Raw genomic sequence first — 12050 nt, 5'->3', positions numbered from 1 at the left:
ACAGGATCAGGACTGTCAGGATCGGGAACTCTCTACCTGAAAAGATGCTGGTACCTGACTCTATGTTTAGACTCCACTCACTCGTCCTAGATTCCCCAACCAGTGGAAATAGTTCCTCTCTGTCCACCCTGACAGTTACAATTAATATACTAAAAACTTTGATCAAATCACCTCTTAATCTTCTAAATTCAGGGATCACAATCCTCACAGTGAGTGGTGTATTTTAGCTGAATGGATAGAGTCAATATATAATGAAAGGCACAGTTCTAAAAGTGAGCAGGGCCAGAGGGACCTGCGGGTTCATGTGCAGAGATCTTTGAAGGTGACAGGACATATTAAGAGAGTAGCTGGTTAAAATAAATTGGATCTTGAGCTACATGAATAATGGCGTTGAGTACACAAACAGGGAAGTTATGCTGAATCTTTATAAAGCTCTGGTTAGGCCACAATTCGAGAATTGCATCCAGTTCTGGTCACCTCACTTTAGGAAGGATGTGAAGGTCATTGAGAAAAGTGCAGAGGAGATTTACCAGAATGGTTCCTGCAAAGGAGGTTGAGGGGAGATTGATAGAGGTGTACAAGATTATGACAGGTTTAGATAAGGTAGAAAAAGAAAGGCTATTCCCATCAGCTGATCACTCAGGGACTCATGGACACAGATTTAAGGATTTGGGTAAGAGATTGAGGGGCTTCTGAGGGAAAACATTTTTACACAGTGAGTGTAATGAGCTGGAACTTGCTGCCTATGAGGGTGGTGGAAATGGACATGGTGAATGATATCAAAAGGGAATTGGATAGGCACTTGAGGGAAATAAACCTGTAAGGATACAGGGATAGAGCAGGGGAATGGGACTGACTGGATTGCAGTAGAGAGCTGGCATGGACTCAATGGGCCTAATGGCCTCCTCTGTGCCATAATAACTCTATGACTCTTTTGTGTAATCTCACCTTGTAATTTAAACCATGGAGTTCAGATATCACTCAGGTAAATGTGTTACACTCGCTCCAAGGCCATTCTATTCTTCCTGTTCTTTGTTGCCCAGAACTGAACATAATTCTCCAGGTGTGCTCTAACCAGGGTTTATGTGTCTCAGTGCTTTTCCAGTCACATTGATACCTGACAACTTCTCCCACAGAGAGAACAGACAAACCTTTTACCTTCCATATTCAGATGCTGCTGATATTCAGGTTCTGATGACTTAAGTGCCTCTGTCAGATCTTGATGTGATGTTTGGTTTGAGTTTCCTGTTTGTCAATCCTTCACTTCCAGTACCCTGTAAGTTTACAGAAATCATCACTGTCAGTCCAGGATAGAAATTCACAGCATTCTCTCCTCTAGGGTTACAACTCTGATTAAATGTATCCCTGGAGGTTTAATCACATGACCTGCCCCCACACATCCAGCCTTTACACACTGCCTTCCGACACTAATTGGAAATCAAAAAGTCTCATTATCCAATTGGATGATGATTGACTGTCAGCCAAACAGCCTTTATCCCGTTTTCAATATTTTTATATCTGGTAAAGAGAAACGTTCAAAGAAAATTACAAAAAAATATATTTTTTAATGTCCTGATGATTTTTCTCCAGGGTTGCACACGGCAGTGTCCTGGGGATTCATCTTAATTCCTGGAGACTCCAAGGAGGTTATGCTGAACTTATATAAGACACTAGTTAGACTTCAGCTGGAGTATTGTGTACAGTTCTGGGCATCACACGATAGGAACGATATGAATGCATTGGAGAGTGTGCGGAAGAGGTTTACAAGAATGGTTCGAGGGATGAGAAACTTCAGTTATGAAGATAGATTGGAGAGGTTGGGACTGTTCTCCCTGGAGAGGAGAAGGCTAAGAGGAGTTTTGATAGAGATACTCAATATCATGATGGGGTTGGATAGAGTAGAAAAGGAGAAACTGTTCCTGCTCGGAAAACAATGGAGAACAAGACGGCAAAGATTTAAAGTGATTTGCAAAAAAAGGCAAATGTGATGTGAGAAAAAAGCTCTTTCACACAGTGAGTGGTTCGAGTCTGGAATGCACTGCCTGGAAGTGTGGTGGAGACAGCTTCAATCGAGGCATTCAAGAGGACATTGGATGATTATTTAAATAGAAACAACATGCAAGGGTACGGCGAAAGGGAGAATGGCACTGTTATAATGCTCATTTTGAGAGCCGGTACAGACATGATGGGCTGAATGGCCTCCTTTGTGTCGTAACAATTCTGTGAATCTGATGGGATGGCGACCCTTCCTCTGCTCCTGGTCCAGGATCACCCCCAATAAATATGGCGGTCGCGCACACGCAGTGCTGCACACTGCCCCCGACAAAGATGGCGGTCGGCAAACCAGGCCTTCAAGCGGGAGGAGTCCCATTGCTTATACTCCGTTCGGTGCCAAGGCGGGATCGATAAGTTTTTATTCCTGGTTTCAGGCCTACACTAAGAACTTATGAAGCATCCCCGCCCACTTTGATGGTTCTAATCCTCCTCACCCAGCCACCGGCTCCATTACTCAACTGCACTCGATCACTTCCTTTCCTTTCCTTGCAGCGCCAGTGACAGCCCACACTGCGCATGCTTGGGTTGCAACCGAGCAGTGCGCTTGCGCAACGAGCCCCGATAGTGAGGATAGAGCACATTCATACTCTCAGCGAATGCTGGGTAAGATCCTCGCCATTGAAAGTCCATAGTTGTTGATGGAACATAGAGTTGTGCGATTCGATTACGATTGGAGCCATTGGGCCACGATACCAATTTATTAAATTATTTGATGCAGCAACTAAAGACCACAGGCCCTCTAACATAGTTTTGTACTGGGTGTGATTAAAAGCAGAACTAATCTACAGTTAGGTGTGAACTCACCGGGATCTCAGCAGGTGGGGTATAAAAGTGCTTTTTCCCCATAGACAGAATAGTTAAACTGCCCCTCACCAACATGAAAGCACTGACAGTGGATCAAGTGCTTTTAGCTTTTAAAGCTGGAATGTTAACCAGTGGCTTAACTGAGCAAATCCCTTCACACACGGGAAGTGTCTGAGTGGTCTCCCTCTGGTGTGACTGTGCTGTTGTGTCAGTAAATGGGATGACTGAGTGAATCCATTTCCACATTCATATGGCAAAGTATCTTTTCTCCACGGGGGGATTTTATCCATGAGTTTTCAGCTCAGACAGGAATCCCAAGTGCTCCTGGTAATGAGTTCCACGTTCTCAGCGTTCTCCAGTTAAAGAAAAACAAAATACGGTGGATGCATCAGATTTGAATTAACGTTAGAAAATTCTGGAAATACTCTGTAGATCTGATAGCATCTGTGGAGAGAGAAACAGAGTTTACATTTCAGGCAGATGAGCTTTCATCAGAACTGCACAAACCTGAAATATTAACTCCCTTTCTCCTTCCACTGATATGATGAGTATTTCCAGCATTTTCTGTTTTTATCTCTGGTTGCTCTAGAACTGTACATAGATTTATCAGTGACAAACTGATATTTATTCTCATCTGTCCGTAACTGAAAACATCTCTCACTTGTCTACCCCATCAAACCCTTTCATAATCTTAAATGTTCAGGTCATCCTTTACTCTCTTTTCCAGAGGAAAACATTTACAGCCTGTCCAATTTTTCTTGTTGGGTGTAACCTGCCAGTTCTGGCATCATTCTAGTAATTTTTTCTTGCATCTTCTCCAGTTCTTCCGGATCCATTTTATATATGAAGCTAATCTGAGCAGTAAACTCACTATTGTCCCCAAATACCTGTATGTTGCAGCATTTTAATCATTAGCTGAATATAAGATGGGATGGAATGAGCATATCCAACGAGCCAGTCTGTAACGTTATGGAGTATCCACAAAGTTGCCTTTTCCCCTTACAGTGGGATGGTGGGCTGTTTAACTCTTGATCCATCAGTTATGATATGAAGAATAACATGTCAGAAAAAGACAGGATTTCAGTGGGGTGACACAAGCCAGATGAAAGTTCAGTTAATATGATTGCCAAGCAGTGATAGGGAGCACTTGCGATTCATGTGCACCTTCTCTATGCATTTTCCAGATTAAAAATGAATTGAATCTATCACTCTCCACTTTGAGCATATTCAAAATGCAAATCCATGAAGATTTGGATACTCGGGGAATCAATAGATTTGGGGATAGGGTGGGAAAGTGGGGCTAAGGTTAATCATTTAATGGTTCAGAGGCTCAAGGGGCCATATGTCTACACCTGCTCCTATTTTTTGTGTTCTTATGAACATCATTGTGAATCATTTCTATGCAAGATGCAGCACCCACACTTTCACCTCCCACTTCTTACATTCCAGGACCCCAAACACACTTTCCAAGTGGCACAGTGATTTATTGTGTCTTCTAGCAATTTAGTGTTGTGTTACCTGCTCATAATGCGGTCTCCTCTACACAGAGGAGACTAAATCTGATTAGGTGATTGCTTTGTGAAACATCACCAGTCTGTGAGTCTGTGAGCTTCCGGTCATTTACTATTTTAATTCTCCACCTCACTTCAGGTCTGACCTCTGCCCTCAGCCTCCTGCACTCTTCTAACAAACCTCAAAGGAAACTCGAAGAACTGCACCTTGTTATTGATTGGCCACTTCATGACCTTCTGGACTCAACATTCATTTCAACAATTTCATATCATAATCACTGCTCCCTTTTTTCCCGCACAGTAGCTGATGCTAATTATTCTGCTGTTACGATTTTTACTTCCTCTGGACTTATCTTTTATTTGTTCACTTGTTCCATTGTTTTGTTTGCTTGTATCATTATCGCCCAATTTTGCCTTGCACCATCATCCCCTTTGTCATTTAATCTCCAGCTTTCCATCCTATCACAGGACCGTTTTTCTTTCCTGCTCTCTGCCTCTCTTATTTCCGACTATGTACTTGTTGGTAAACATAGTTCTCCCAGCTTGGATAAAAGTTCAGTGACCTGAAAAATTCGCTCTGTTTCCCTCTCCATTGTTTGCTGAGTGTTTCCAACATTTTCTGTTTTGAGGTCGGTTTTCCAGCGTCTTGTTTTTGGGTCGCTGTGGATCAGTTTACTCTCACTTTCCTGTTTAAAGGTGAAGAAGGAACGTTTAAAGAATGAGACAACAGTAACTATCACCTTGTTCGACATGAAACTAAACTCATTATTAATTCCTCACCAGTAACAATGTTAAACACAAAGCTTCCAGCCGGGATTGATAAAAGCAAAATACTGCGGATGCTGGAAATCTGAAACAGAAAACGAAGGAAAAACTCAGCAGGTCTAACAGTATCTGTGGGGAGAGAATGAGAGTTTATGTTTCGAGTCCGTATGACTTCTTCAGAGCCGGGATTGAACCGGGGACTTTCTCATGTAAAGTAAACGTGATAATCACTGACACAAAAACAGAATTACCTGGAAAAACTCAGCAGGTCTGGCAGCATCGGTGGAGAAGAAAAAAGTTGAAGTTTCGAGTCCTCATGACCCTTCAACAGAACTGAGTAACATTAGGAGAGGGGTGAAGGGTCATGAGGACTCGAAACGTCAACTTTTTTCTTCTCCGCCGATGCTGCCAGACCTGCTGAGTTTTTCCAGGTAATTCTGTTTTTGTTTTGGATTTCCAGCATCCGCAGTTTTTTGCTTTTATCTCTGTGATAATCACTGCACTGGGGAAATGAATCCCCCCCTCCGGACAGAGGGGAACTGACCATCCATCTCTAGCTCTAATTCCCAAACAGAAAATGCTGCCAAGAATCAACAAGTCAGGCTGAGTCTGCGGCCGCTCTCAGCGTTTGAAACCGTCACAATGCCCGGGTAATTGACGGCAGCTCCGGACCAATAGAAACAAGGGGAGGGGCAGGAGGACCGAGCTGGAGCGGCTGGTCATCCAACGAATAGGAGTGAATGAGGGGCGGGGCTCGTCTTGTGACAGAAGCATGCGCAGTGATGGTAATGGCGAGAGTAAAAGACGCTTCTTTCTCGGATCCGCAATCGGTAAGGAGTAGGGGGGGATGGCGGGGCGGAGGGAGCGATAGATCCGGTGGGTGGGCGGGGAGGCTTCTTAAACATGTTGTGTAAGCCGCGAACCCCGAAAAAGAACTTATCGTTCCACTGTTTTCACCAAGCGGGGCCAGTGATCGGGCAGGCTAACGGCCGCCATCTTCAATGGAGTAATGTGCAGCAGGGCGCATGCACGGCCGCCATCTTTATAGGGGGCAATGTTTTTAATGACTGGGAGGAGCTTGTTACCCATTGTTCAGAATGGGGACAGTTTGTCCATCAAGCTGTATTGCCCTTTGAGTCCCAATGTCTTATTGAGGAGCAGAGAAGGAAAGAAAAGGAAGCAAATCCTGCTGTCCTAATCCCAATACCTCATGGAACCCAATGTGTCCAAAGCTCTGTGCATCTGTTTAATCACATGAAGACCCACGGCAGAAACTCATGACCCTGATTAAATGTCATCCTTGAATCGAGGAACTGCTGATGACGACGGAGGGTAATGTACAGCAGGGCGCATGCGCGGTCACCTTGGGCCAGGTGGCAGGAGGGGAGAATATTGTGAATTTCTCTCCTAGACTGAGAGGGATGGATTTTTGAAACTCCTTTTACAGGGGATTAGAAGGGGAGGATTTACACACAGCAAACTCAAATCAAGAAAAATGCTTTTCTCTTCTGGTTTCCTATCCTGGACTGACAGTGATGGCTTTTGTGAACTTTTTTCACAGGGTATTAGAAGAAGATTTTCAGACAAGAAACTCAAACCAAACATCACATCAACATCTGACAGAATCAGAAATTCATCAGGACCTGGATATTATCAGCCTTTGAGTGTAAGCATTGAGTTCCAGGTCATTACCACTCGTTGTGTAAAATTTCTTCCTCTCATCTCCCCAAAACTTTAATCTATGGCGAGTAACCTTTTCACAATCAGATAATGGGAACAGTTTTTCTTTATCTACCTTACCTAAACCTATTATAAACTTGTACACCTCTATCAAATCTCCCCTCAATCCCCTTTGCTCCAAGGAGAACAGCCCCAGTTTCTCCAACCTAACATAGCAAATAAAATTCACACCCCTGGAACCATTCTGGTAAATCTCCTCTTCACCCTCTCAAGGACCCTCACATCCTTCACAATGTGTGGTGATCACTGGTTTGCACAGACCCAGATGTTCTGTGTTCGTGTCTGTGATGTCATCACACACCGACAATTGCTCAGTGACATCACCTCCACTCCTCCTCAACTGGGAGATTTTTCTCTGCCTCCAGTGCTTCTGATATCTTTCCAGCTGCAGGCTCCAGCAGGAGATTTTAATATTGAAAACAGTGAAATTGTTTCAGAGGTGAGTATTTTTGACCATTCAGCTACCATTTAGAACTCTTAGTGCTGTACTTTGTTATCTGTGAGAGTTTCATGGCTCTCGGGCTGTGCAGCTCCTGTTCTGTGGATCTGAATCCATCTATTGCTCTGTTTCACCTCTGCCCTTCCAGATCACCTCTCTTCCATTCTCTAACATCCTCTGCTTCCAGTATTGGGTGTATTTTAGCTCTATTTGTTATTTTATATTTTGCTTACCAGCTTTATCTTCCTACCATATTTTTCAGTCAGGAATTCTCTTTTCCTGCGCTTTGGCCCATTTCTCTTCCGTTTCTAAGCTTATATTGACCACCAAATTCTACATCATTTTTATTCCCCGTTATTCATTCTGCACAACCTGAAACATTAACTATTTTGCTTTGTCCACAGATACTGCCCAATCTACTGAGTATTTCCAGCATTTGCTCTTTTTATTTCAGATTTCCAGCAGCTTCAGTATTTTGTGTTCCTTTTATTGCAAGCATTACTCACAGAACCGAGTCTATAAACACACATTATGAGCCAGTTTGTTGCCAGGTAGGCATTGGTTCAGAAGTTGGTCCTCAGCCTCCAGTGTTGGTCCTTTTTAATAGAATCAGAGAATCATTGAATGATTACAATACAGACGGAGGCCATTTGATCCTTTGTGCCTGTTCTGGTTCTCTGCAAGGAGAGATCAGCTCGTCCCACTCCCCTGTCCTTTCTTCAGCAAATTTTTTTCTCCTTAGATTTTTATCCAATTCCCTTTTTAAAGTCTTATTTGCATCAGTTTGAGCTGGAGGGGAGATGGAGGAGAAGCTGCTGGATTTAACCCTGAGGACTTTGGAACTCAGTTGGTCCCAGCAATTTCAATCTGAAATTATCAAGGGAGGCAGATACTAGGGGAGATCTGGTTATTAAACAAATGCTGTCCGTACAATGTAAAAGAGTATTGTTTTTGGAATATATACATATTTTAATAAATTTATTCTTGCGATTTGGACATCACTAAAAGGCCAGCAGCATGTATTGCCAATGCCCAGTTGCTCATGGAGAAGATGATGTTTGACCTTCTTACCTCTGCAGTCCGTGTGGTGAAGGTGATCTCATGAAGTTTTTAGGTGAGGAGTTACAGGATTTTGACCCAGCAATGATGAAGAAGCAGAGATATACATCCAAGTCAGTGGGGTGTGATCTCACTGAAACATAAAAAAATTCTGAGCGGGCTTGTCAGGGTAGATGTTGAGAAGATGTTTCCATTAGTGGGAGAATCTCAAACTAGGGGACATAGTTACAGAATAAGGGGACACTCATTTAAAACTGAGATGCGAAGGAATTTCATCTCTCAGAGAGTAGTGAATGTCTGGAATTCTCTACTCCAGAGAGTTGCGGAGGCTAGATCACTGAAAGGATTTAAAGAGGAGGTAGATAGATTTTTGAAATATTGAGGAGTTGAGGGCTGTGAAGAACTGGCACGAATAAGGAGTTGAGGCCTGGGGCAGAGCAGCCATGATTTTATTGAATGGCTGGACAGGCTTGAGGGGCCGAATGGCCTACTCCTGCTCTTATTTCTTATGTTCTAACTTATATTGTGCCTTTAACATAATAAAACTTTCCAAGACATTTCACAAAAATGTCATAAAGAAACATTTGAACTGAGCTACATAAGTTGTTATGAGGGAGCCGGGCAGCAGGTGTCTGGCCAAAGAGGTAGGTTTTGAGGATTATCTTAAAGGATGAGAGTGAGGTAGCAACAGGGAGAGGTTTAAGGATGAAATTCCAGAGTTTGGGGCCTAGGCAACTGAAAGGGCGGCCAGCAATCATAAACGCCTGAATTAGATGAGTGCAACCTCTCTGCAGATGCTGTCAGACCTGCTGAGTTTTTCCAGGTATTTTTGTTTTTGATCTTGGAGGATTGACTGTCTGGAGGAGATTACAGAAATAGGGGAGAATACAACCATGGAGCAAAATAAGGGTGAGAATTTTTAAATTTTGGTGCTTTTTAAACAGGAGTCTTTGTAGGTCAGTGAGCATGGGGATGACGGGTGAACAAGGCTTGGTGTGAGTAAACACACGGGCAGCAGAGTTTTGCGTGACCTCAAGGTCACAGGGAGGTTGAATGTGGGAGGCCAGCGGGGAGTGTGTGAGGATAGTTAAGTCTAGGGGTTACAAAGGAATGGATGACAGTTTCAATGGCAGATGAACTGAGACGAGGACAGAGTCGGATGATGTTACTGAGGTGGAAATAGGCGGTCTTGGTGATAATGTGGATTCATGGCTGAAAGCTTATCTTGCTTGGGGTGAAATATCCTGCCATGGTTGTGAACAGCCTGGTTCAGCCTCAGACAGTTGGCAGGGAGAGGGATGGAGTCGGTGGCTAAGGAGTGAAGTTTGTAGTGGGGACCGAAGACAAAGGCTTTGGTCTTCCCGGTACTTAAGTGGTGGAAATTTCTGTTAATCCAGTACTGGATGTCAGACCAGTCGGGATGCTGAGTGACTTGGAGGGGAACTTGGAGGTGATGGTGTTCACATACACCTGATACCCTGGTCCTTTTAGTAGGTTCTGGGTTTGTTCCCTCTCTTTGACCCCCTGCCTGTTCCACCTCACTCTCTCTCTTCCTCTCTCTCTCTCCTCCCATAGAGGCCAGTGTCTCGTGTAGGTCCACTCTGGGTGACAGATTCCCTTCCCTGAAGCAGTTGGGTTTTTATGACAATCCAGCAGTTTTCATGGTCACTTCTTCCTTGTGCTGGCCCCACAAATTACCAAATTGATTCAGCTCAATTTCACAACCTGCCTTTGTGATTTTGTGGGTTCTCTCTCACCCCCTTTTTTCTGTTTTAAATCACTTTCAGTCGTGAACCTCAAGCCAAACATCACATCAGGAGCTGACAGTCACCCAATTTATCATAACTGGAAAGCATCAGTCTTTGAACATGGAAGGAAAAAGCACCGTTCACATCGCGGAGAAACAGTACACGTGTTCTGTGTGTGGACGAGGCTTCAGACAATCATCTGGCCTGTCAAGACACAAGCGCAGTCACACTGGGGAGAAACCGTGGAAATGTGGGGATTGTGGGAAGGGATTCAATTACCCGTCTGACCTGGAAACTCATCGACGCAGTCACACTGGGGAGAGGCCGTTCACCTGCTCTATGTGTGGGAAGGGATTCACTCAGTCATCCAGCCTGCTGAAACACCAGCGAGATCACACTGGGGAGAGGCCATTTACCTGCTTCGAGTGTGGAAAGGGATTCACTCAGTTATCCAACTTGTTGGAACACGAGCGAATTCACTCTGGGGAGAGGCCATTCACCTGCTCCGAGTGTGGGAAGGGATTCACTCAGTCATCCCACCTGCTGACACACCAGCGAGTTCACACTGAGGAGAGACCTTTCAAATGCCCGGACTGCGAGAAGTGCTTTAAAAGTTCTGGGGAACTGATGTCCCATCAACGTGTTCATACTGAGGAGAGACCATTCAGGTGCTCTCATTGTGGGACTGGATTCAGGCGATCAGAACAGCTCACTGTGCACCAGCGAATTCACACTGGGGAGAGGCCATTCACCTGTATGGAATGTGGGAAGGGATTCACTCAGTTATCCACCCTGCTGAATCACCAGCGAATTCACACTGGGGAGAGGCCATTCACCTGCTCTGAGTGTGGGAAAGGATTCACAACTTCATCCACGCTGCTAAAGCACCAGCGAGTTCACAAGTTTCTACAGTGATGGATTTTGCTGTTAATCACATTCAGGACTGAACCATGTTCATTGGGGTCTGTTTCTGCTGATGTTAATAAACTCCAGTCCAGTTTGCGGGGATATTATTCTGGCAATAATTAAATAAATCAGCTTTGTGTTGAACACACAGCCTGTCGAATCTTTTTAGTATCTCGAATACAAGTTAGTTCCTTCTGAAGGGCTCTACCCAGCCTCCTTCATCCTCACTCCCAACAACAAGTGCGGGGAGCTCATGGAGCTTCTTTGTCACTAAGATTGAGACAATCTGATCAGCTGCCTCTGCTGCTTCCCTCTTTCCCACCAGCCCACTGGGCCAAACGGTCTCCACAGTTCCTCCTTGACCAAGCCCTGAAATTGCATCTTTCTCCAGTTTCTCTTCTACCTCCTGTCAATCCCTGTCAGAGCTCATCTTGTCCATGAGACCCGCATCCAAATCTCTCGCCCCTATTCTCATTAAACTGCTGACCATCCAACTTGCTCATGTTTGCTGATATTTGTTAATTTTTCTCTCTCTCTCCTGGTACTGTCACCCTCGCCTTGAAATGCACCATCGTCATCATCCTGAGGGAAACCAACTCTTGACTCCACAGTCCTAGCAAACTACCACCCCATCTCCAACCTCCATTTCCTCTGCAAAGTCCTTGTACTTGGTGTCCCCCAAGGATCTATCCTTGGACTCTCCTATTTCTCATCTACATGCTGCTACTAGGCAACATCATCCTAAAGCACTGTGTTAGTTTTCACATGTGCACTGACAACGACCAGCTCTACCTCACCACCATCCCTCTCCATTCCTCCACTGTTACTAAATTATCAAACTGCTTATCTGACATCCAGTACTGGATGAGCAGAAATTTCTGCCAATTAAAAATTGGAAAGCCCAAAGTCATTGTCTTCAGTCACCGCTGCAAATTCCGTTCCCTAACTACTGAGTCCATCCCTCTCCCTGGGAACTGTCTGAGGCTGAACCACACTCTTCACAATCTTGGTGTCAGATTTGAC

The 12050-nt window shown here is 44.4% G+C and overlaps 1 protein-coding gene and 1 pseudogene across 3 annotated transcripts in view; one reads left to right on the top strand and one right to left on the bottom strand.

Annotated features, from left to right (window-relative positions):
• LOC144696919 (uncharacterized) overlaps positions 1 to 2580 on the bottom strand; it is a 141611-nt pseudogene extending 139031 nt beyond the window's left edge. The window contains exons 1-2 of the transcript XR_013580279.1: positions 2490 to 2580; positions 1159 to 1274 (exon numbers count right to left, since the gene is read on the bottom strand). The product of XR_013580279.1 is annotated as an uncharacterized LOC144696919 (transcript). The remainder of the gene's footprint in view (positions 1 to 1158; positions 1275 to 2489) is intronic.
• A 3308-nt stretch (positions 2581 to 5888) lies between these two features.
• Positions 5889 to 11169, top strand: LOC144697140 (uncharacterized). Of its 2 annotated transcripts, XM_078568980.1 has the most exons (4): positions 5889 to 5965; positions 6697 to 6801; positions 9197 to 9282; positions 10161 to 11163. In XM_078568980.1, the coding sequence occupies exon 4, from the start codon at positions 10242 to 10244 to the stop codon at positions 11034 to 11036; it is 795 nt and encodes a 264-aa protein (XP_078425106.1). In that variant the 5' UTR covers positions 5889 to 5965; positions 6697 to 6801; positions 9197 to 9282; positions 10161 to 10241; the 3' UTR covers positions 11037 to 11163. The 2 variants fall into 2 exon arrangements, with proteins under 2 accessions (XP_078425106.1, XP_078425105.1); XM_078568979.1 differs by lacking the exon at positions 9197 to 9282 and having other exon boundaries at positions 10161 to 11169.
• The last annotated feature ends 881 nt before the right edge of the window (positions 11170 to 12050 follow it).

This window comes from Cetorhinus maximus, chromosome 23 (genome assembly GCF_964194155.1).
Source record: "Cetorhinus maximus chromosome 23, sCetMax3.hap1.1, whole genome shotgun sequence".
Classification (NCBI taxonomy): domain Eukaryota; kingdom Metazoa; phylum Chordata; class Chondrichthyes; order Lamniformes; family Cetorhinidae; genus Cetorhinus; species Cetorhinus maximus.
This window is presented reverse-complemented; position numbering and strand designations above follow the sequence as displayed.

Bases quoted from the DNA above. Each gene is read 5' to 3' on its own strand.
- LOC144697140 (XM_078568979.1), top strand. From the start codon at position 10,242: ATGGAAGGAAAAAGCACCGTTCACATCGCGGAGAAACAGTACACGTGT.